The sequence below is a fragment of the Ctenopharyngodon idella genome, chromosome 10, assembly GCF_019924925.1.
Source record: "Ctenopharyngodon idella isolate HZGC_01 chromosome 10, HZGC01, whole genome shotgun sequence".
Taxonomy (NCBI): domain Eukaryota; kingdom Metazoa; phylum Chordata; class Actinopteri; order Cypriniformes; family Xenocyprididae; genus Ctenopharyngodon; species Ctenopharyngodon idella.
In genome coordinates, this window is record NC_067229.1 from 36,187,167 (window position 1) to 36,213,648 (window position 26,482).

At 38.4% G+C, this 26,482-nt stretch overlaps 1 protein-coding gene across 1 annotated transcript in view; it reads right to left on the reverse strand.

Moving 5' to 3' along the window:
- Nucleotides 1-4,802: 4,802 nt before the first annotated feature.
- LOC127520785 (protocadherin-16-like) overlaps nt 4,803-26,482 on the reverse strand; it is a 104,212-nt gene continuing 82,532 nt past the window's right edge. The window contains exons 6-21 of the mRNA XM_051909351.1: nt 23,979-25,025; nt 22,965-23,152; nt 22,633-22,729; nt 22,279-22,436; nt 18,597-19,446; nt 15,741-15,980; nt 14,312-14,437; nt 13,562-13,771; nt 12,597-13,463; nt 11,535-11,648; nt 11,179-11,390; nt 10,698-10,849; nt 10,177-10,307; nt 9,764-10,050; nt 9,267-9,408; nt 4,803-8,950 (exon numbers count right to left, since the gene is read on the reverse strand). Coding sequence (XP_051765311.1) covers nt 6,327-8,950; nt 9,267-9,408; nt 9,764-10,050; nt 10,177-10,307; nt 10,698-10,849; nt 11,179-11,390; nt 11,535-11,648; nt 12,597-13,463; nt 13,562-13,771; nt 14,312-14,437; nt 15,741-15,980; nt 18,597-19,446; nt 22,279-22,436; nt 22,633-22,729; nt 22,965-23,152; nt 23,979-25,025 — 7,445 coding nt within the window. The 3' untranslated portion in view covers nt 4,803-6,326. The remainder of the gene's footprint in view (nt 8,951-9,266; nt 9,409-9,763; nt 10,051-10,176; nt 10,308-10,697; nt 10,850-11,178; nt 11,391-11,534; nt 11,649-12,596; nt 13,464-13,561; nt 13,772-14,311; nt 14,438-15,740; nt 15,981-18,596; nt 19,447-22,278; nt 22,437-22,632; nt 22,730-22,964; nt 23,153-23,978; nt 25,026-26,482) is intronic.

Here is a 26,482-nt window from a genome sequence, read left to right on the forward strand (position 1 = left end):
TTGATGTGAGATATTCAGATTTTCAGACTTACAATCGACTTGTTCACAAATGCTAGATCAGTCATTGAGGGTGGATAAATCAAAACCAGGTGGGATACTGTTACTGTCACACTGTTTGGCTCATTAGATCTTCAAAAATAATCCATCATTCTCCTTGACTCTAAATGCTGCCATTTATTCACTTGAATGGAAAAAATCTGTCAGAGCTTTGGAGGGAATTGTTTATGAACAGCCACATTACAACACAAAGACGTTGACAACTTCCTTGTTTCAGCACATCTATTCATCATCTTCATTTGTAATTCAACATCTCTGCATCCAAAATAACAGCTGAGTCATTTAATTCAGCAAAGCAGCAACAGAAATTTGAATGGTGCTAGTAATTTTTTTTTTTTTTTTTTTTCAAAATTACGTTTATATGAATTACTTGCCAAAAGTGGCTCCAGAGCCAAACCACAGCGCCCTACTTTTTCCCATGCTTTTCTCGGGTGTATCTCCTCCAGACACCCCGGGAGATGTGAGAGCCCTGTGAAGAGATGTAATCATGAGCAGAAGCCGCAGGCCTGTGACTCAATGCTAGTACAAACTTGCAGTGACTCAGCAACTGGAAAACAGAGGCTGTTTACTGAACACTGTGGCTCCAACCTGTAACTGATTCAACAGTTCAATCACACTGCTTCTCTCTTGATTTTAACCAGCAGAAACAGAAAGTTATAATAATAGAGTAGGGACAGAAAAGACACTAAACAGGAGTGATACATTGCTTTGGGTTGCTTTAAGCTAGGAGCTAGGAAACCTTCCGTCTTAAGCTAACAAGGCTAAAAAAAAAAAAAAAGTATATACACAGAACTGCGCAAAAGATTTTAACGCTGCACTATCAAGCAAAGACTTTACAGGCAGTGTTTGTGCACAAAGGTACCTCATGAAACTGATTTTGTACAGACTTCTGAGGCAGCATAACGGTTTAATGATCTACAACATACTTTTAGTGAAAACTAAGCAAATATTTAATTAATTCAATAGTAAATTTGTGCTAGAAATGACATCAAAAGTGACATTTACACACAAATTGACCACCAGCTGCAACTTTCAGATGCCATCTTTATTTTTTAGCTTAACTGTCACAGAATGGAACACACAGGATTGTGGGATATCAAAGGCGATGAATAATACATCTATGCTGCCTTCAAAAATCGATCAGATGAAGGTATCTCAGGAGACAGGAACTGAAGCTAATATTACATTTAGATGTGCCTCTGATCATGAAAGAGCCCTAAAATATTGAGCAGCACAACTGTTTTCATCATTCATAATAATAATAATTATTTTGTGAGCACCAAATCAGTATATTAAAATGATTTCTGAAGGATCATGTGACACTGAAAACTGGAGTAATAATGCTGAAAATTCAGCTTTGCCATCACAGTAATAAATTACACACTTTAAAATACATTAAAATAGAAAACAATTATTTTAAATTGTAATATTTCACAATATTACTGTTTAACTGTATTTTTGATTTTTGATCATAAATGCAACCTTGGTGAGCATAAGAGACTGTGTATATAAAAAATTAAATCAATATAAATCAAAATTGAAGTTTGGTGTATTTTAGTTCATGACTATTAGAGTTGAAGTCACATATGCTTTGTGTCCTTCTTCTGGGTCAACAAAGAAATAACATTGATGACTCATCCTGCACTACAAAGAATTTTGTCCAATCAAATGCCTTCTATAATGAGATTGTCCTGCCCCTTGATAAAATGCATTTTACCTATAATAATCATGCAAGTTAGAGTTAAAATCATATTAGGTCAAACATCTAAGAGGACATGACACTGTTGACCATAATCCAAGTTGAAGTCAAACTCTATTTTACTTCTGCAGCTATTTCCTTTTCTCTCAAGCCTGGACTGTCATAAATCAGGAGCTGTTGATGTGATCTATCAGCCGTGTCTGGTATAGTTTTGTCCACCTCCGCATTCAGCTCCGGTTCATGCACAGACCATGAGAGAGGGCATGCGCCACCAACTCTCCTCAGTTAGCACTATTGATCACCACTGCTGAAAGACGAAATACATCTCCTCCTAAATGAGGAAGCACTCCTTACAGCAGTGTTATTACAATCTAATTTTACATATACACAAAGTAAACAGTGAAACCGAGCAACAATTTCTGAAGTAAAACAACAATTGTGACATTATAAAGCTGCTTCTGATATAACCTTTCTCAGACCTCTTCCATCTCTCTTATTCTCCAAATAAAAGATCCTCACTTTGGCACTTCTACCAGGTTAACCAATGAAAAATATACATATTTCATGACCATAAATAATATTTATTTTGGTGAATTTCCATGTTGGTGATTAGGATGGCGGAAGACAACTTAAAAGTTAATCAAGAAAGCAAATATGAACCGGCATATCAGACATGCAACAAGCAAGCACGTGCCTTAGAAAGACAGGAATGGATAGATTACACACAAAAAAACATGCTACAAGAGCAAAACAACATTTCTAGTGCTAGAAAAAGTCTCATGGACTGAATTTGAGCGGTCCCCACTGAATCTGACAGATTTTGAGGGTGACTTTGAGTCAGTTTTAATAAAATTGAGAACAGAGGAGGTTGTATTTAAGAAAATGCAGAAACCTTCCCTTTCTTTGAGCTAGATCTGCTCTTAATTAACCGATCCTCTTTATAGGCACTTTTCAAGAACAATTTATAGCATCTCAGGATGATAAGATCTAAGAGCCAAAAAAGACGGTCCTGTAATTTAAAATATATGTTTGGCATAACTCAAATTTCATAGAGACATTTACCGTTTCTATTCCACTTAACTAATTTTGACTATGCAGAGCGATTCATTGATTCTAATCAATGAAAGATACATCTGACTTTTTTCCATGAGGAATGCAGGGATCATAACAATTTACTACTGACCTGATGGGAGTAGCAGACTTGTTTTAATAGCCAAGTCCAAGACTGCGGAATCTTTCTTTGATGTGTATTTTCAACTTGAATGGTGCTATGGAGACTTCCCTTGTTTTTCTACTGAAGCGTTTAAGAAATGATAAATCTTAAAGCATAAACTGCCCACTAATCACTTTTTAATTTATCTCATGTTATTAATCAAAAAACATTGCGGTTTAATATCAAAACCAGAGGTTTTACAGTGGAATGCAGGGTGAAAATTCATGATTATTCTTATCTATAATCTTCAATGGGAAAAGCTTGACATAATGTCTGATTACCTGATAAACCCATTTCAGCAGCACAAAGCTTTATGGTTTTATACATGGTAAATATAATATTTTTTCTGCTATTGTTTTTATGGGTTTCACTTTATTTTAAGGTGTCAGTATTACAGTGTAATTATACATTTAAGTACTGAGTAATAATAATTAACTGCATGTACTTACTATAGGTTTAATTATGCATAATTTCTAGTTATTACAACAGTAACTACATGTAACGTGTAACAATGACACTGTAAAATAGTATTACCTTTTATGTCTTGGATATTTTTATGTAACAAGTATGTGTTAATAATATAAAATATGATTAAAATTTAAAATAAAAGAAAATAAATTGCAGCAAGTTAAAAAATATTGCTTTGCCAAGAAAAAAAAAAAGGTTCCACAGCACTGGCAATAAATGATGGTGAGAAAAATGGGAAGACAAAACAAAAACTGCCCCATATCCTTCAGCAGCCTCTTACTTATAATGACTGACAAACAAAAGAGCTGTAAAAGTGTACAAACTGTGTAGTAGCTAGACTTGATAACACATATACACACAATTGATAACACATATATGATAACATAGCTACAGACTACATAGATAAGTGAAAATGGCCACAGATCACAATGCTTATATCAGAATAAGGTTAAATCTCATCCTGAAAATAATATCAATGATAAAGAAAACATGTTTATACAGTGCTCACACAACTCATTGCAGTGTTTATAAAACACTGACTGTGCAAGCGAGCGAGACTGTTATTTCTTTGTGATATCTGGGATGGTGTAAATCAGTTAGACATGCATAGCACAGAGATGGAAGAGAGCTGAATCTCAGCCAAAACCAACTTCACAACAGGGGATGAGAAAACTCAATACGATAGAAACAAAGGCAGAATGTGAGAGCATGTAAGGTGTGCTTCAGTTTCATATTCACTGTCAAAAAAAATAAAAATAAAAAATACTACATAGCAGCTTGTTACTGGGGCAGTATCCTCGAAAAGTACTAATATGCAGCCTTTAGGTGTAAGTAAGATACAAAGGTGTACCTTTCGAGGGTAATTTATTATTTATTTTTTTGACAGTGCATGAAAATACTGTATTGCATCTGGAAAGGTACATGCACTCTGTTAAAAACAGAAGGGGTTTGATGTAATGATATGAGGACATGAGTACGTATGAGTGATTTCCTGTATACAGTGCCTAACTGTACATGATACTGTACAATTATACAGTGCATAAATGTTAATATGCATTTTTTATTCTTTGTGTACGAACAAATTTAATTTGAGGAAATGTTTCTTCATGGCTGCAATTGATTTTAAAACGGGCACACCCTGTGTTGAGCTATACACAGCCTGAGGCCCGGCTCTAGTCTAGGTTTTTGGAACATGCTGTATCCTTTCAAATTGCTTTTTAATGAAGGACAAATTTGACTCTGACCCCTCCTGTTTCCTTTTTTCTAAAAGCCAGATGATTGGCCTTTCGCTACACTTCAGTTACTCTGTAACTCCACATCCATGTTTTGATTTAAACTTGGAGGAAGGAAGAGAGAAGACTCAGGTTTGACAAAAGAAATCAGTAGGAATTTAATATTTGATTTAAATATGCACAGATGATTTAAACTGTACTGCTGCTGGAATGTAGGCAGCTGTCTTGGAATCTGTTGTTTTCCAGACTGAGACAATTAAATGTCAACTTTTAAAATGAATTGTGTAAGACAGACTTCAAAAATGCCAGGCCCCTCTTTTCCTTGCATCTGTGCTAAACAGGGGCCAGTTACACTTGAAGCAGTGGCGGTATCAGGCATGCACCAGGTAGCAAAACAGTCCCTCTGGTCATTCAACAGGTCATTCAAATGCTTAAATCTCTTTCCACAAAGGAGATTGTTAGATAAAAAAAAATTCAGAAGCTTCTTCTCAAAACAGAAAACATCCACTATGTATTACAAATGAAGGTCCATTTTCTAGTGATTTACCCCTGAAAGGTAAATGCATCCTAGATGATGGGGGTAAAGTTTTTTCACTCTAAATTTACTAATGAACCAACAGTAAGTTATGTAGACAATACAAAACTTTTTTTTATTGTCAGAAAAAGCAGCATAGAAACAGTGTGAGAGAGCTGCTGTTTTGGAAGAAATCCATTTATATACAGAAGAGTCTTTGAGGTTTCACCAATTTCTTGAAAGGTCTCCAGATGAGCCGAAAAAAGTATGGCCCCGGTCAGAGATTTTTTTCTTTTTTTCTTTCTTTTTTTTTTTTTTTTTACAATAAATTAGCTAAGATGCTAACAATCTAGTTCAAAGGGAAAGGGACAATACAACTTGAAAAGGCCTATAATACAACACTATGCAACATGGGAAGTTTCAACACTTTCAGCCTTTCTCTTTATAAATAATAAAATACAACAATCTTCCAATCATTCACATTACAAGTGTCACAATTTTCACAACAGTATGGTGATCCTAGACACTATACAATGATAATACATTTATTATGGCTAGCATACATATAAATATACATACAAAGAATGTCACTAAAATGTAAGAACTCCTTCACTCAAAGCAATGGCCAGTCCTTCATAAAAAAATATAAATGAAACTGAGTAGCATTATAAAAAAATACAAAAGAAAAGAAGAAGAAAAAAAAAATCCCAGTAATAAACAAACATAGTGACATCAGTTTGAGTTTCTACAGAGTTCTCATTGTGGTCTACAAAGTATGACAATAGCAGCTATTTTGGATGGACTTAACATAACACTGGAGTTTCAAAGCTGTTTGAGTCATCAGTATAAAAAGAAACAAACAAAAGGAGCAGTCAACGTCTTGCCTCCCTGGCCAGCCAGCGAGACAAAACAAAGCAACACACAACTCACTTCACATCAACACTGCGGTGGCTCTGAAGAAGGGTAACGTCGCCACACAATGTTTTTACCCTTTCAGTTACCAGACACCTGCGTCACTATCATGGCTTAGCGACTGATTCTTCATGCTGCCTTTTCAGGTATGCAACATTGCTTTGAGTGACTACTGTAATGTCTTATCAAAAGACATAAAACGGCCTCCACAAAATGGAGAGCAATGTAGCATTAAATTCTCATCTCAGCCTCATCACTGTGCTCCAGAGAGTGCTCTGTGGTGCTGATGATGGAGGCCGAGGGACCTTGAGTGACACCGAATGGGGAGACGGCTGGGGATCGTGCAGCAAGTGGGGACAGTGAAGGGGAAAAACTGGGAGACATCGCTGCTGAGGAGATGGAGCCCTCGTGGCTTATAGGTGAACGCCTTAAGGATGCTAAGTGGTGGAACGTCCGTGCTATGGCGGGTTTAGGTGGGACAGATTTGGCCCCTGGATGAGCCACTGAGGTAATGAGCGGTGGAGGGTCAATTCTTGGCTTGGGGTCTGTCTTGACTTTGGGTTGGAAGGGTCTACGTGGGTTGTTGGGAGGTAAGCTCTCATCTTTTAGCCTGGCAATCTCTGTAAAGACACTGGCTAAGGGTTGGAACTGAGGACACCAGTTGAGAAGGTAGTCCCAGTTGTAGCTGCCTCGCAATTCCTCGTCACTTGCCACTATGGCTGTGAGGGAGCCATCAACTGAGGGTTTGCCATCCTCAGGGAAAGCATAATCTTTTGGATGGGAAATATTCAACCCACGACCTACTCCAAGGTAACCCCCGCCTTCATCTCTATAGACTGGGAGTTGACCAGACAGTAGGGTACCACTGAGACTCCCACTGATGCTCCCCAGTTTCTTACTTTTGAACCACTGGCTTGCATCAAGTGGCCCCGGTTCACAAGAAATATCAGAGAGTTGGTCCGCATCCTGTTGGATACCTGAATCAGGGCCCCTGGCAGAGATGTGTTCTTGCATTGAGGAGGTGATGCTTGCAACTCTTGGGTACTCATTGATCATCCTGATTTCGTCATCCTCTGCCGCTTCGGCAGATCCCCGTCCACTGGAGTGAGAAGGATCTAAGGATCCTCCTCGAGTATAAGAGCCTCCACCTGTTCCTTCCTCATCACCTGCATATCCAGGAAGCGCCTGATGATAGATCCTGTCGCTCCCTGCGGGTTTAGACTCATCCAATTTTTGCAAAGCTGTGCCTGAAGATACAGTACTATTCCCAGTGTCTTGTCCTTTCTTCTTTCGCTTTGATCTTACTAGATAAAGAGCCACAGCAATTATGACTAACAAGACAATTACTCCAAGAGAGGCAGCAATTATGCTCACAAGGAGGATGTTTAAGTCTGTTGTGAGACCAAAGGATGTGTTGGTGACATCAATGGTTAGCTGAGCAGAAGCTACTCTCGAGGTGTCAAGGGGGCTGTGGGCGGTAACATCCATAGTCATTAGGCGGGTTTCCCTTTTCGAGCGACTCCCACCACTTGAGCTGCCAGAGCTGTCCATCTTTAGGTAAATTACACCGGTGGTCTTATTCACTTCGAAGTAAGGAGAGGAATTAGGGAAGGAGTAGAGTACAATCCCATCCACCCCACCATCCTCATCTTTGGCCTGTACTTGCCCAATGCTCTGACCTTTCTTGGCTCCCTCTGGTACCTCAAAGGACAAGTCTGAAGATGTGAAAACTGGGTCATACTCATCCTCTCCTGTGACATAGACCTGCACTGTGACTGTAGCCGAGTTGTTGCCTGCATCTACAGCCAAAGCGATAAAGTTAAATGAGTTTACCTTCTCAAAATCAAATATCTGCCTGGTCCGAACTTCTCCAGAGTTCTGATCTACCAAGAAGAGGTCTTTTCCTAGACCGGAGTGGTCCATCAAATAATACTTAAGCTGTCCATAAACTCCTGTGTCATAATCGATTGCATGTAACACAGTCACAGCAGAGTTGGGTGGCTGGTTCTCACGGACACTGGCCGTTAACGTAGCAATGGGAAAGTAAGGTCTGTTGTCATTAATGTCCTTTACCTCTATGCTAATAGGAGCCAAGGCAAAATGACCATGGCCATCTGAGGCTTGTACTATAACCACATGGGAAGTTTGGCTCTCTCTGTCTAAAGGCCTTTGAAGCTTCAGTGCCCCAGTCCACTGATCCACAGAGAAGAGTTTCATCTCATCTCCAGAGCTGATGCTGTATTGGACCTCTGCGAAGGGAGCTGAATCTGGATCAGTTGCGGTCACACGTAAGATTTCTGTACCAGCAGCTGCCCCTTCACTCAAAGCCACTATGTACTCAGCTCGGCCAAAGACAGGAGGGTTGTCATTCACATCAGTGACTGTGATGATGGCTGGTACGCTGGAGCTGCGTTGGGGAACACCACGGTCTGAGACCGCAATGGTGAGGTTATAGCGTGATAACGCCTCAAAATCCAGTCGCTCCGCCAGGATCAGGGTTCCTACGGTCTGGAATCCATGGCCCTCTATAAAACGAACGCTACTCTCAATCTGGAAAGCATTTCCAACATTCCCACTGGCGATTGCAAAATCAAAACCAGAGTTTTCCTGAGAAAGGTCTCCATCTACTGCCTCTAAGGTCAGAATAGTGGCTCCAGGTAGCTGGTCCTCAGACACTGTGGCTTTGTACTCCAACTGGTGGAATATGGGGGCGTTATCATTGACGTCCATCAGTTGAACTTGGACTGTGGCAGAAGATGATAGAGGTGGAGATCCTCCATCACGAGCTTCGATGACTACACTCACAGAGGGCTGCTCTGGGTCAAATTCTGCTTTCTGTCTGATGAAAAGTGTACCTAGAAAGACATGGGAAGTGCTTTTACTACAATGCTAATGCTTTAAATATAAACTATATGTTAAAACTATAGGCAGTGGCTTTTTAAACTATATGCAAGTAGCTGACTGTTGTTGGTAGAGTCTGTTTTCTTTAACTCCATCCACCACTTTATGTCAACATTATCTACTACTAATTGCACTTATTATAAACAAGATGCTATTTGTTGCCATTTAAAATTATTTATCTACCACTATTTACACTTAATAAAAACAGAATATACATGTGTAAATGCCACTGACAAAACAACATGTTTAGTATAAACATTGGGCTTATACCATTTTTAGGATCAATGTAAAACCCGTCCCTCGTTGAAGACAACACTCGATAGGTGACCTTTCCATTTTCTCCTGAATCTCGATCTGTTGCTGTTACTGTGATAACAGGACTGCCTGGTGGAGAATGTTCTGGAAGTGTTACCTGGAAACCAAAGGCAACAACAAAGCTGTTACTTGGCATGCTTCTTCCTGTATCCACAGTGATGTCATTTTGAATAAAAGCATCTGCTAAACGAATAAATGCAAACATAAATGACAGCATACTTTGTACTGGTGTGAATGAGTGCATGTACTTTTATTCTGGGATAAATTTATGATAACCAAGTTATTTTTCGATCTAAATCCATGAGAGTCAAACCCTTTTCCTCACACTGACTTTTCACAAAAGTTAACAACAGAAGAACAAAACCAATAAACCTTCATCAATCCTAATAAAACAAGATACAAATTATGTCACTCCTTTTAAAATACTTCAAATGGTAGAAAGAAAAAATTACCTGATATAGATCTTGTGTAAATGTAGGTGCATTATCATTTATGTCCTCCACCAGCACAGTTAAATTGGCTTCACTCTGGTGCTTTGAATCTGAAGCTCGAATGGTCAATGTGTACCATGTCCGCTCTTCAAAGTCCAGTGGTGCTGTCAAAGACACACGGCCATTGTAACGATGGATATCGAATTTTCCCTGTGATGAAGCATCCAGCTGCAAAGAGTAAGAAAGCACTGGGCCAGAATCCACATCATTTCCAGTAACCAGGGTGATCTCAGTGCCGATAAGAGAGTCTGGAAGGGGGAAGCAGGGACACAACATTCAGATACATGTACAGTAATAAAAGTGCTTGTTTTTTAGGTGCTTGTAAGTTAGTCTTTCAGGGTAAAGGGTCAAAGGTCACCAGTTAGTTCACTTACTCTCTGGCACTCTAATTTCCCGTGGCACTGGGATGGTAGGACTGTTGTCGTTGAGGTCGACAATAATCACTGTGATGGTTGCAGTGCCTACTAGCTTGGGGCTACCACGATCAGTGGCTTTTATCACCAACCTGATGCAAATTAGATAAAATAAAGGGTTAGATACATTTTTTCCTAACTTATATCATGTGAGAGATGTTTCTGTTCAGGTTCTTTTTTAGATCAAGACAGAGAACAAAGATGTCTTCTATTTTCGGAAAAAAAATATTTGTACAACAATCCAAAAGCTCTAACAGACCAAAAATGTAATAAATTAGAAGCACACAGCTTTATACGGGTCGGGGAACATTTTAGAAACAAAACACATGAGGTAAAACTACGAGGGCTTGAACACATCACACACACAAACTAAATAATGCTGGAGAGGACAGTTACATTCCACAGAACAGAAGGAAATTAAAGACCTGCAGAGCAGTGACTTCATTGGCCGAACAAGCGCAGCACACATAATATACACTCACTGTGCCTGTGTCCAGATTTCTCTGTCCATAATGGCCGCAGTCGTAATGCTGCCGGTCAGAGGGTCAATTTTGAAAAGGCCACTTTGACTCGAAGATTCAATGGAGTAAGTCACCTGACCATTCTGACCCTGGTCAACGTCCTCTGCCATAACCTAATGCATACAAAAACAAGTTGATCAACACAGAAAGGGTCCAAAATGATCATTTGCCATACATGGTTTAAATCTGATGCTTGCTGATGTCAAGTCAAAAATATGTGAGGAAAAAAGTAAATAATTCTAATGTAAAATGGTTAATAAAGTAATTAAAAAATACCGTTTCATGACCGCTAAATTATCTACCCACGATTGGCAAACAGGTATGATGTAAAAGAAAGTTGTTTGTAGAATATTCAAGTTTTAATACTTTTTCCGATATGTTTTCAATTATATTTTACCATTTAGAAGTACAAAAAAAAATAAAAAAATAAGAGACCCCTTGCCTGAATAATAGGAAAATCATAGCCCTGTGCTTCATGCATATAAGCCACATAGTTCTGCAGCTGGAATCGGGGTAGGTTGTCATTGACATCCTGAAGAATCAGGTTGACTGCCATGAAGGAGTTTGAAGATGTAGTTTCAGCCTTCACCACTAGACGGAGTCTTGGAGTATCCTCAAAATCCAGGCCATTTGAGCTCTGTACCCAGATTTCACCTATGAAAGCACCAATAATGCAGTGAAGTAGGTCAAACTGATTGCCATTGTGAATAAGAAATATTGTTTTTCATCTTTATGATGAGTTTATGTATGCATCTTTTCAAAATCAAGCCATTTTCACATATGGGGTTTTTAACTGACCTGTACTGGAGCTGATGCTGAAAGAATGGTATTTGTTCCCACTGAAGATGCTGTAAGTGATGCCGTCACGGGTGCCATCAGGGTGCTGAGCCTGAGCCTGGGCGACCGCAGTGCCTGTGGGGAAAAATACACACAAAAAAACTCAATACTCTTCTGCCACACTCACTTAAATTGATGCATTGGCTTTCGATGCTTCACAAACTGACTGTGCCTGTGAGTGCTGAAATACAATGCTGCAGTTTTCATCATGCAGTTCATTGCAAAAGTTTTTAACTGCCTCGTGCCAGTGCTTTGAAATAACGATACCACAAAGACTAACTTTTAGTGTAGGATTTATAATAAAAGAGTGGCAATTGAGGTCTGTATAGTTTTGCAATGCACTGTATAATCTGTAGAGAGATAGATTTTATACAAGTATTTGAATGAAAATTGATACTTGTTGGCATTTAAAGTCAACATGAAGTGGAATTTTCAACCCATTTTATTTCTGTAATGTGCTTTGTTTCCAAGCAAAACAGGACATAAAAAAATTAAGTAAAAAATATGGTGAGACATAGTATTATCCATCTGGAATTGACTGGATCAAGAAAAAGTTGCATCTTTATGTGTCCCAATGGTAAGAATTTTTTTTTCTCTATCATTTGGTATTATTGCCATCAACTATATTACATTAATCCTGGAATTAAAAAATATTTTGAAAATGTAATTATTTTCTAAAAATGTAACATTATTTTCCCCTGTAATAACTGTGCATGGCCTTGATGACATCAGCTGAAATGCAAAAAATGATTACATTTTAATTAAATATTACAATTTTTTTTTTTTTTTTAGGAATAACATGCACTGAATAGTGCACAATACAACCAGCAACATTAATTAAGAAAGTAAATTAGGGTTGATGTTGACTTCAATCATTTTCATTATTTATTTTTTACATTACGATTTCTTTCATTCCCTTTTTCCATGAAATGGACAGAAAGAAACAATTTCTTGCTTTTTTAACAATTAAAATCTTCCAGGCTAATAGCACACCGAATCTTTTGCTGTAAATTCTCTGCGTACCTTTAGCTGCATTCTCCTGTAAGCTAACATCTCTAGTGGTGCGAGAGAATCGAATGCCCTTGTAATTTTCCTCCTTCACATAAACGACCACCACCCCTAGGGAAGACTGAGGAGGGCTGCCCTGGTCCATAGCCTCCACTATGAGGGTGCGTTGGGTTTGCGTGAGGGTTTGGAGCTTCTCTGTCGTCTGGATCTCCCCCGTTAGCGAGTTAATAGCAAATCCTCGGACTGGCATAGCAAAGCGGTAGAACACCGACCCATTGGCTCCAAAGTCCTTATCTTCTGCTCTCATGGTGGCCACCACCTGATGCGTGGACACACTACCACTGGACACGTTGATAATCAGTGGGTCCTGGATGAAGAATGGTGCATTGTCGTTGACGTCCAGGATGGTAACGGTTACTTGGGCTGTGGTGTTGCGGGGTGTGGCGGGTGATAGGTCAACAGCGTACACTTGGAAGGTGTAAGAAGCTCTTTTCTCTCTGTCCAGAAGTGCTGCGGTAGTGATCCGCCCTGTGTCTGGATGCACTGTGAATGCACCTTTGGCTTCTTGGCTAAGGAAGTATAAGATCTGCCCATTTTCACCCTCATCCACATCTGTGGCTGTCGCATCCAATACCACCAAACCTACAGCAGCATCTTCTGAGACATCGACGTTGTAGCTACTGCTGCCAAACTTGGGGCTGTTGTCGTTTACATCAAGGATTGAGATTTCCACAGTGGCGGTGCTGCTCAGAGAGGGGCTGCCATGATCTTGAACCATCACTTGCAAGGAATAACTGTTCTTCCGCTCTCGGTCAAGAGGTCTTGAAGTAGATAGAGCTCCAGAGGAGCCGTCAAGTCGAAAGTCACCATCTGGGTCGCCAGCTAGAATAGCAACACACAGACACAACATTTGTTAATAATCAAGCAGAGTGGGTCTTCTTTTTATAAGAAACACACACGTAATGTGAAAAAAGTTTTACCAGTGATCTTATATTCCAGTCGCCCACTCTCTCCGGTGTCCAGGTCTGTGGCTTTGATGGTGAACAGCTCCACGGGCTCTAGGTTCTCAGGCACCTCCAGACTGTAATGCTGCCGCCCGAAAGCAGGAGCATTATCATTCTCATCCAGCACTGTGATGTGGACTTTAGCCTTGGCAAAGTTAGGGGGTATGCCACCATCTTTTGCATACACTATCACATACAAAAGATATAAAGAGGATTATTAAGTTTAGTATAAGTTTTGATAATATTGTAAATTATAATTATTTAAAATAATATTTTATAGTAGCATATAATAATATAATATGATAGTTTTCAGCCCAGTGTTGTTATTGTTAACTAAAACTAAACTATATTGAAAACGTTTCTGTAATTTAAAATAAAATAAAATAAAATAGTAAAAACATTAGATGAACTTTTTTAATTTACAAAACTGTATATATACTATTTCAGTTATTTGCCAAAGCAACATTTCTAATTTTTAAAGTTGAAGTACTAAATTACTAAAACACTAATTAAATACAAATACAAATTAAAGCTAAATAGAAATAAAAATAGAAATATTAAAAAAAATATATATATAAAAGCACAGAACAAAATAATAAAAATTAAAATCAAAATATAAAAAAGCTAATTCAAAAATATTAATGAACACAATAATAGTATATAAATAATACTAAAATAACAATGTTTCAGCCATATTATGTGCAGATCTTGGCTGTGTTTATGTACCTGTTACAGTGTAGTGGTCCTGAAGTTCCCTATCTAGAACCTGAGTGGCAGATATCACACCCGTCTCTGGATTAATTGCGAATCCATCCCCAGTCACACCACCGTAAGTCACTAAGCCATTAGTGCCTGCAACAAAAACAAAAATATATAATCAGTAATTCTGACCAGAATCGAATACTACCTTACTACCTACTCAATACTGCACAGTAAACACTGCAAACTGCCAACTATATTAAGTAGAAAGTGAAACCTTTCAAAGTATTCTTTGATTCTGCGTGACTGTGCAGATGAATATGGTTTTCCTACTGCTTACTGTAGCTATAATTATTAATAAACACGGTACTTCCTTGATAATAAATTCCAGCACAGGACTACAACAACCATAATGAAATGACCCTTCACAATAGATAATGCTTTACAATGAACTCTGTTAGAGAGCTACATATGGCAATTTATCTGTTCAATAAAATACCTTACTCACCTGTTGAGTAATAAAAAAAAAATGCCATCTCCGCATTGCTTTTACAAGATTTTAAATCCCTCAGTTTTCACCATCTTAAGCCAAGCCAATGTTGATTCTTGATTTATTACGAGTTCTTTCGTGTTCTCTTTTCGCCAGCAGGCTCTCCTCTGTTCTGCATTTTGATGATGGATTGAAGAAGGATTGATGATGTATTTACTCATTATTTAAATTTTGTTCATTTTGGACAAAAAAAGTTAAATAGTGTACCTTAAAATTATTTATTTTTATTACAATATTTAAATATTCTTGGAATTTTTACAATATTTAAATATCTTTTGGCAGTCAAATCAATTATTTGTATGAGTAGTATATAAGAATGCTGTTCCAGACACAGCCTGTGACTGGTAACAATCAACCAAAGCCTCTTTCCTTTCATTCTAAGTTAGAAAGTGTACAAGAAGTTGTGAACAACCTGATTTGAATTAAAACAGAAGTGCAATGTCAAATGTCAAAATATTCAGGTTCAAATCTTTTCATCTTGGATTTAACACTGGTTTCATTAGTAGTTCCTTTTGCTGATTCAGCCACAGAGTCGTGGTCCACACTGGACTAAAGACATACGGGTGCCAGATTGCGTGCAAAGTTAGCCAGCTTTGGCACGAGCACCTGCTTACTCAATTAATGCTTCCTGAAAAATGTCTTTACAATCTCTCTTTCATACTCTCTCACTAAACCCAGGAGGCTGAGAATGAGTCCCACATACCCTCCACAGGAAGCGTAAAAAAAAACAAAACACTGCCCTCACTGCAACTCAACATAACTGCTTTAACCAGATGGCAAAGTTTTCAGACACAGGTCATGAATATCAGAAAGGTTGAAATACCCTAAAGTGTAGCTGATTCTTTTCAGTAGTAAAGGAACATTTAACACATGGATTATTGCAGAATTTAATCAAAAATCATTTACCATGATCCCGGTCTGAAGCAGAGACCTGCAGTATGCTTGTTCCTGCTGGCTGGTTCTCTTTGATTTGGGCTTCAAACTTGCTGTGTTCAAACCATGGTGCTTCATCATTTACGTCAATAACCTGGATAGATAGAACTTGAGTGGTGGAATGTTGGGGTATCCCATGATCCTCAGCGACAATTGTGAGATTGTAATTTTCCTGCTCCTCACGATCCAGAGGTTTAAGGATAGAGAGGGAGCCTGGAGAAAAGGGAAAGAGAAAAACATCTGTAGATCTGCTGCACGCTTCACAGCATGGCCTTGTGCTCATATGCCCTGTGGCTAGAGAAGTGTGACTGAGGTCAGAGAGCTGTTCTGTTTTATACTATGCATTTTTGTAATATTTCATTATGTACATGCCAGACACTATCTTAAGCTACCTGAATGTGGCTGGGCTATTCTGATGAGGTTAGGAGTTCATTCATGACTTAAAGTAGCCCACCACAACAAATAATGCCAAATGCCGTAGGTAATCACAGTGTGCTAATATACAGCCATATTGCACGGCTATGAGTGTGATATTGTGTTTATACAACAGTTTGATGGCACAAGTGAGTAAATAAATAAGAAACAACAATGGAGTGTCTTTAAAAAATGTCTTTTTTGCAGAACTACTTCCTTCCGCCACGGATTCAAATCTCACAGTTTCAAAGTTGACAGTTTAACAGTTGTGACCAAGCCTTCGTAACTAATTCTAAAACGTCACTTTAGGACTAGTAACGAAGGAACGTTGAGTCACTTCATTGAAGCTTACTGTATTATGTAGAGTAGAGTATTATGGTATTATGAGAGAGATCGACTAAACGAGTGCATTACCTGCATCTGATATAGCATTCATTCTTCAGGTCGATGTACATAATATTATATCGATTATAAATATCAGTTTGAATGTCCGCTGAGGAAAGCAATATTTTTGTCCTTTTAAAAGTTAAGGGGATTTCCCATGACTACTGACAGTTTTGCCACCATCTAATAGACTAATAATGTAACTTTAACTGAAGTCCATATCACGATCACTAATAGACCCTTTCTCAATACCAAATATGGCATATTATTTATATAAAATAATATTTATTGAACAATAATATTCAAATGAACAACAATAACCATTATAAAAGACAGTAGTAAATAAACACAAGCAAACAATTCAGTCAAACGTACAAAAGCAGTGCTCTAGCACAGGATTTAAGTTAAATATAGCCTAAATGCAAAGTTATGAAACTTAATTAAATTGATTTGCACTGGAACAAGTAATAGATTAATAAGACCAAAGATTTCCCACTTGATATACCGCAAATTAATTATATAATCATGTTTGACCACTATCTACATAAGAGCCAGAGGTAAATTCCCAGAAGACTGGCCGAGATTAAGCTGTTTTCGGTGGGTACATGAGCACTGAATGGCTGCTGATGGCCTGGAGCTCACATCTCCGAAAGCGTCTAAACAAATTGTGAAATAGGTGTTTATATATATGAGTCACATATTTGAGGTCTAAATAACTACATTCTAAAAAACTCTTAAAACTACATTACGTGACACAACAACAGTAGTATTTGTAAAAAATATGGTGGATTTGCTCGACCGCCATGACAGTCGCCGCAAACAGAGTGATACAAATGGTGAAACGGTTCCAGTGCTGATACTGGGGGAATATCACACAGCTGGAAAGGCTCTCAGCCAATCAGATTCGAGAATCAGAACAAACTGTTGTATATAATATAATATAATATTATATAAAAATGTTTGTCAGCTGAGAAAATACATACTGAGATGAATAGGGATGCTAGCTTTCTTTAGGTATTAGAGCTCTTTGGTATTAATTTTTTGTTAGCTTGCTTCATGGGATAATTCATATTTGCTGGTCCTTTGTTAACATAAAATTGTTCATACAACATAGAAGTCAAACACAATATAGCTACAGTCTGACATTCATTTTAGCTTTATTCATCCTGTTTTTCTCCTCAGTTTAGCTCCTGCAAGGAATTTGAGAATGAAGCTTTTTGCTGACTTGCTGGTATGAAGAAAGTTGTTGTCATGGATCCATTTTTGATCCTTTCCAGCTATACCTCTTTACAATGCTGTCATCAGCAAGACCCCAAGCGAGGGTCATTTAGGATAAACACACCCCTGCGGTTGATATGGCAGCCTAACTGCTTGCTGACTGCGAAATATTATTGTGTGTTTGTGAGAAGTCTGTGTGCGGCCTCTTTTTTTATTTATAGTCCACCTAACACACTCTAGCTTTAAACACATCATTGAGATGTTTGAGCTGGCTTCTGCTTCTGAATACGGTGGCTCTGGTTTTGTGCTTAACGTCCATCTCTAGACCTCCTCCTTAAAGAGTCCAAACAGTGTGAAGACTTTCTCCTCGGTGTCTGGTTAATATCAGCTGTGACTTTATTGTGCTCTTTAACACAACTTTAATATATATAGTATATAGAATGCGCCTGATTTAGAACAGGAATTAAACACTAACCTACATCATAAACCATTTGACAATAATGGAAGGAAAATCGTCTACAGATGTTCAGTCGATTAGGTGACTTTGTCTATTTAATCTAATTTTGCGTGAGCTGTAAATGGTGGTATTCTTGGAGGTTGAGAGGAATTTCAAACTAATACATGCTTACTTCCAATGCCAAATCAAAGAGGTGCGGTCGATGGGCCAAAATAAAACTGTACTCCCATGAATTAAGCCTTCAAGAAAATAATCTGTTCTGCTAAACTACTTCTGGCTTTGAGCGAATGGCCCAATAAAACAGTGTGGTGTGAGAAGGAGATGTCTTTCAAACAGAGAGAAGTAATGATTCCTACCACTGTTCGGGCTGAGGCTGAATCGTCCTGCTGTGTTTCCTGACTGGACCCTGTAGGATACTCGTCCATTTTCGCCCTGATCTGCATCCCGGGCCATGACGTAGAGCAGCACAAAGCCCACCGGCTGATCCTCCATCACACTAACAGCAGTCGGGGAGCTGAAGACTGGAGCATTGTCGTTCTCATCGGTGACGAAAACTCGTGCCGTCACCGAGCCCCAGAGTCTCTGATTGGGGTCCGAGGCTGAATCCGTGGCATGAACCACCAGGAACAGGCTGGAGGTCTCCTCATGGTCCAGCTCTCGACCCAGTTTCAAGACTCCTGTGACAGGATCTAGACTGAAGAGATCTGGGTTGTCAGGCCACCGCTGTTGGATAGAATAACGTACCTCACTGTTGGGGCCACTACCATCTTTATCAGTAGCTTGGAAGGTATAAATGGAAGAACCGGCTTGTATGTTCTCAGGAATAACAATAGTAACTGGATCTTCTGGAAACTGTGGTGCGTGGTCATTACTATCCTGCACGTTGATTTCCAACTGAACCATGTGAGTGCTTGGATAGGCTTTGGAGAAATCATCCACCTCGATCTGTAGAGTATACCGTGACCCTTTTTCATAGTCCAGCTCTCTAGCCAAGTAAACATCTCCTGTCAAACGGTCAACCATAAAGGTTCCTTCATGATCCGTGCCTCCCACTACAAGGTAGGTCACCTGACCATTTGAGGTCACTTCATGTTGGTCATGTGCTCTAACTGAGCCAATAACAGAGCCTGGCTTGGCTCCTTCCACTGAGTTGAGGGTCATGGATAGGGTGTTGGGCTTTGGAGGGGTCCTTGTGGAGCCAATGACCTACAGATTGAGAACACAAAGAATTTAGAAGACATGAAATGTTAGTTATATTTTACTTTCAACTAGTATATTTTACAATATTCGTCCTGAACTATGAAGCTCGCCAAACAATTTTTAAACACTTTGAGGGACAGATGACGAACAAATTGTAAGTATAAAGGCCATGAAACCCAACAAGACAATCTCAGTAGACCAAAAAAAATAAAAATAAATAAATAATAATAATAAAAATAAAAAATAGAGTGACAAGACAAAATACTGTAGCTAATTTATGGCTTTTTTATGGTCAGTGTCTGTGCAAACTAGATTATACTAAATCAAATTTAAAAGTTAGCTTTGTCATTACAGGAATAAATGACATTTTAACATTTATTAAAATAGAAAACAGCTACTTTAAATTGTAATAATATTTTACAATACTGTATTCACAATTTACTGTATTTTTGATCAAATAAAATAAATGCAGCCTTGGTGAGCATAGGAGATTTATTTCAAAAAATTCTTACCAACCTCAAACATTTGAATGGAAGTGTACACATGTGTAATGTAAAAACAGAGGATTATTTGTCATCATTAGCCAAGTATACAGTATGCCACAAGTGTTTTCTCATTGTTTTAGATGTCAACAGTACACACAATACTGAACGAATAAGATGGAATGACCCTCAAAGGTGCGTGATATCATTTCCCATGTCCTTGAAGTACAGTAGAGCTGGAAAATGGTTGACAGGTGAAGCCTTTCATACTAATATCCCCATGAAAAAAAAAAAAAAAAAAAACAGTACATGCATACCAGATCACAGGAAGGAAAGCAACAGAAGGATTGACGTTGATCCATTTCTGGGCTCTCTCTTAGGTGCAAAGTACACTGGACTTTCAAAATGAAGCTGGTATTACTGATGGTATGTAAAATATTATCTCGAGATTGCTATGGTGCAAAGTTCTGTGGTGCGAGCGTATCGGCATTAGCGCTACCGTGTTAGGGGACCGAAGTTTGCAGCTTTCCGTTTGATCATGGGGAACCACAGCTGGGCCTCATCAGGGCCATCTGGGAACACTTGATTCAAAGGTGCATTCTCCCTCTGTCTCTCTCTCACTCCATTTCTCCCTCACTCTCATCTTCCCCATACAAACATGGAGTACAGAAATTGCATGCAACCGCACACTCTACAATTAGCCTCCAATTCCCTTTTTGAAATCACATCTGTAAAAGCACTAAAGATATTTCGCAACAAAAAAGAACCCGCAAGAATCATTTTGCAGAGAATAAACTATTTAAAATCCGGATTCTTTTACGTTGGAATGAAAAGCTATGAAAATTATCCAATTGTCAAAGATATAGTTTGACATGTCTGATTCACGCAGTACCATGCCGAGCGTTGGGATTAATATATGGTTTTGTGTTACAGTATAGTTCTCTGGAGCAGGAAGTAATCCTGGGAGTTTTGAGGTGTTTGTATAGAAAGGAACTGGCCTCCGGGTCACAACTCATTTCCCTACTTGAATATAGATACCACAGCTCAGGGGACTGTGAACATGATGATAGTTTGGCACAGTGAAAGGCGACTTGCCCATATTGCTTCTCATGCAGCAAGATTTTAAAAATTGACCTATTATGCTTTTTTTTTTATCTTTTTTTTTTTACATTTTCAGCTTTCTTTAGTGTGTAATGTTGCTGTTGAATGAAAAAGTCTTCAAAGTTAAAAAGCACAAAGTCCACTCCAATAGTAATTCTTTACATCAATGTTCCTGAACTCCCTGAAATGCCTCAATTGTAGTCATGAGTTTTCTTCTGGAAACGTACACATCACAATATTCCTCATTTAAATAATTCCCGCCCAAGGCATACGCAATAAAGGGACGAGGCCTGGGAGAATTACGTTAGTAGTGTGTTGAAACTTGAGGTTATGGTAAGGGGCATGACATTTTCAAAACACGCATGAAACAGTTGACCGATCACAACACACTGATCCAACCCACTCATTGAAGGAGTGGCTTCATAGAGACAGGAACTAAGTGCATGTCCCATACAACGACGTAACTCGCTGCTTATCTACCATAGTACGTTGCATTGTTGAAGAAATCAAGTAGCTGGTCACTCACGACTAACCAAATTTGTTGTTCAACCACGTTGGTTAATGATGTCACGCAGGTGGTGGAGTAATAACTTCTTTTAATGAATACGTTTGAGATCGAATTATCAAATTAATATAATTTCAGACATGGCATCTGAGGACTAATTCTCATTTTTATCAGTTATTTTGCTTTATTTCCAGATTCAATCATAGGCTCGTTCTTACTAGAGCACGTACGCCCTCTTCAAAAACGGTGTTTGACAAACTAAAAGAAATAAATGACATTTGTATATATTCGAAATAAAAGATATAGATTGTACTGAATGTCAGCTTGCTTATTTGGCTCAAGAATAGGACTTATTAAGTCCACATGCCATACAAACGAGAAACTATGCTTCTAACCACAGGTTGAGAGCTGTTGTTTCAACCGCACAACTTTGTGATGCTGCTTGCGAATGTTCATTGGAATTATGGTTTCGGGAATCTCTGACTCGTTGAACTATGCTGATAGCGATGGATCTTGCTACCATAGATGGCTAATGATGCTTTGGGAAATGCACCCCAGAGTGTTTAGAGGTACAGCAAAAATGAAACACATGTTTCTGAACATTCAAGCATGAAAACCTATTCTAGTAGACCCCCCCAAAAAATGAAGACTTTGTTAAAGGGTATAATATGGCCTCTTTAAGGCAGTAGATTAACTAAATAAAAATTAAGGGTAGACTTTAAAAAAAATTAAATAAAATAATAGTCTCACCTGTACAAGTAAGGCAGTTGAAGAGCTCTGAGGTGGAGCTCCACGGTCCGAGGCAGTGACAGTGAAACTGTACTCTGCCTTTTCAGCTCGCCTCAGGGGGGAAGAGGAGCGCAGCTCTCCGGTATTTGGGTTCAAGGAGAAACGTTCCGCTCTGGAGCCTTAAAAAGCAAGGACAAATGGAAGCATAAATATAGACAAATATGGTAGTATAATTAGCCATACAATACATCATATTGGGCACAAAGATAACTGTAAGGACATGTGTTTACATTTTATAGTTTTACCATTTTGCAAAAACATCCTCTGGCAATAATAATACCCAACACGTAGGAAATATTCTAGACTCTTGTTTACCTGATAGTAAGTAGAAAATAGTGCCATTCTCTCCCTCATCTGGGTCTTTGGCGTGAAGAGTTCCTAATAAAGAACCGGCAGGAAGACCCTCCTGAACCTGGAAAACATCAAGCGCGTTTTAAACAGCACAGCCTGGCTGCTTATTCCTGATACAAACAACTTCAAGAGTGGGAATGTTTCCAAGGTCACATAAACAATTTTTGAAAGACATTATGTACAGACGTAATGACGTTTTTATTATGTGTAAACTGTGCTTTAATAAACACAAGCACCTATGTTATGACACCCTGATTTAAGGATTTGAATATAGTCTGTGCCAGTCTGTTTCTTGCCTGAATGAGAATCTCCCTGCCAGGCTGCGTGTGGCTGAACGTTGGTGCGTTGTCGTTTTCATCCAGCACCGTTATATGGGCTGTTCCGGTGGCACTACGTGGAGGGGTACCACTGTCCTGGACCACTACAATGAGCTGATAACTGGACTGGTGCTCACGATCCAAAGCTGCTCTGGTACTGATTTCACCTACACATGAAATATGGGAGTTAGTCGGAATACTCAGTCTAGAATGCTGCAAATGATTTTCAGTGTTGTTATTGTTAACTAAAACTAAAACCATTCAAAATCATTTTCGTAAATTGAAATAATGCTGAAATAAAATAAAATATAAATATTAGATGAAAAACTTAAACTTAAAAAACTTAAAAATTTGCCTCAACAACTAACTGAAATAAAAGTTCAAGTACTAAAATTACTATAGCTAAAACTGAAATATAAAAAATGAAATACTAAAAAAGATTACCAAAAATTACTTCAACTAAAATTAAATTTAAAATTTAAAAAATTAATTCACGATATTCATAAATTTATAAACACAGTTAATTTTTCAAAAGTTTATGGTCAAATATTAGAATATAGAGTCTAGAATAGGGATTTTCAAGCAGATCCAGAAGTTTCTAGGCAAACAAATAAATAAATATTGGTAAAATGTAAATTATTTTTTTATTAAAAAATAAATTAATTAAAAATATTCTTTCTAAAAACAGATTATTTTCCATTGGAACTTACTGAGATGAGGTTAATCATAATCATAATTATTTTAATCTATTGATAGCCATAGTTCATACATTTAACAGTACTTTTAATGGTGGGTAGAAAAAGATTAATAGAAAGTAAATATTTTTCCCATTTCCCCCTTATTTTCCACAGTATAAAAGGGTCTTCATACATGCCTTTATAATAAACATATTTGGCATCAAAAAGTTTGAAAACCCCTCATCTAGAAAATTTCTTAAATGTATACTGTAAATGTCAAATATCATTAAAGTGTCGGGATTGTGTTCCAGCTCACCAGTCTGTGAATTGATTTGGAAGTATCGGTCCGTGTGAAGTAGTCTGTACGTAAGACGGCTGTTGAGACCAGCATCACGGTCAGTAGCAGACACCCTCCCAAAACCAGTTCCCGCAGGCAAGTTCTCCCTCACTGCCAAGAACACCCTCTCCTGAGAGAAACGAGGAGAGTTATCATTTTCATCCGTCACAGAAACCCTGACCGTCGCGCTGCCGGTCTTCCCCATCTGGCCGCTTCCAGACGTAGCCAGCACAGTTAGCAGGTAGACATCCTTGGCTTCTCGATCCAAAGCGCTCTTAACAAACAGCCAACCACTGTCCGGGGCAATCCCAAAGCCTGCTGCGTCCCCATCAGGCCGGAGTCGGTAAGCCAGTGTGGAAGATGGTGTGGAACCTCTGGATGACCCTCCATTTCCATTGGGATCTCTATTGAGTGCCCGGACCTGTAAGAAGTTGGTTTTGAGTGGCGTGTTCTCCTTCAGCTCCACACGGTAGGTCATCGTGTCAAACACGGGACCCTGGTCGTTCTCCGCCTGGATGTGGACCACCAGGCTGAACGTAGCACTAAGCTGAGGCGCGCCGCTGTCTTTTGCGATCACTTCGAGGTCATAGCGAGGTACGCTATCGTACGACAGACTCCCAATTAATCGGATCTCCCCACTGCTGCGCTCCACGCCAAAAGTGCGCTGCCCTCCAGCTGACATCAGGTCAAAGCTCAGCTGTCCATTAGGGCCAGAGTCGCGGTCCTCAGCCTGCACGCGGTACACAACAGTACCCATTTTTGTGGCCTCTGGTAGGAGCAGAGACTCAGAGGATGATGGGAAAAATATGGGGGCGTTATCATTCACATCTGCAATGGTGACCCGAACGCGCGTCTCTCCAAAAGCTGGAGGGGAGCCGCTTCGCGCTTGAATTTCCAAGTCGAAAAAGGGACGTGACTCATGATCGAGAGGAAGGCTTGTTCTAAGTGCTCCAGTTTCCGGATCTACCATGAAATAACCATCTGGATCCCCAGCAGAGATAGTGTAGGTGACATCCTTAGAGACTCCTGAAGCGAGATAGTGATGGGATAAGATAAGTAAGCAGTGATTTAGCAAAAGATTTAATCTAAAGTGACTTTGTAAACTTATTACAAGGACAATGTTCTTATGGAAACAATGGTGATGATTCAGGGATCATCTCTTCAGTGATTCAACCTTTTGGTTACAAACCCAGATCTATTACTTTTGTCTCTTTTGCTCAACAAGGCTGCATTTATTTGATCAAAAATACAGTAAAAATGTATTCCTATGTAATTTATTCCAGTGATGACGAAGCTGAATTTTCAGCATCATTACTCCAGTCTTCAGTGTCATATGATCTTTCAGAAATCATTCTAATATGGTGCTCACAAATAATTTGGTGCTAACAAAATATTTCTTATTAATGTCCATGTTGAAAACAGTTTATTATTTTTGTGGAACCAGTTTTTTTTATTTATTCAAGAATAGAAAGTTTAAAAGAGCAGCATTTATTTTCTTTTGTAACAATGTCTTTGCCATCACTTTTGATTAATTTAATGTGGAATAAAAGTAAATAAATAAATAAATAAATAAAAATTTCAGGATTATTTGATGAATAGAAAGTTCAAAAGAACAGCATTTATCTGAAATAGAAAGCTTTTGTAACATTATCACTACCGTTCAAAAGTTTTTTTGTTTTTTTTGTTTTTTTGGAAAGAAATTAATACTTTATTCAGCAACGATGCATTAAATTGATCAAAAGTGACAGTATAGACATTTATAATGTTGCAAAAGCTTTATATTTCAGATAAATGCTGTTCTTTTGAACTTTCTATTCATCAAATAATCCTGAAAAAAAAATTGTACACAACTGTTTTCAACATTGATAATAATAATAAATGTTTCTTAAGCAGCAAATTGGCATATTAGAATGATTTCTGAAGGATCATGAGACATTGAAGATTGGATTAATGATGCTGAAAATTCAGCTTTGCCAACACAGAAATAAATTGAATTTTAAAATATATTCAAATAGAAAACAGTTATTTTAAATTGTAAAAATATTTCACAATATTACTGATTTTGCTGTATTTTGGATCATACAAATGGTGAGTAGAAGAGACTTCTTTTAAAAACATTAAAAAAATCTTACTGTTCAAAAACTTTTCTCAAAATGAATCATGAACATGAAAATAATTATTGACTTGTCAGTATCAGCCAGAATTGTAATATCAGTGCATCTCCAGTACAGCCAGGTACTTCTTATAGAATCCCATTATTTTTCATTAAACATCCCAATGAAATTGCCTGTGCTATCAGAAAATATACATCAACAAATACATTTCCAGCAACATGAGGTAGAGTGGAATCTGTGATGGATGTGACTGTTTAATGAGGTTCACACAGCAGCTGCTGCTCTATTTGCACAACTGGCTCAGCGAGAGTGAAAATATTCCCTATCAGGCTTTTCAGCACCCTTGACTGTCTCACAGACACCAGTTCA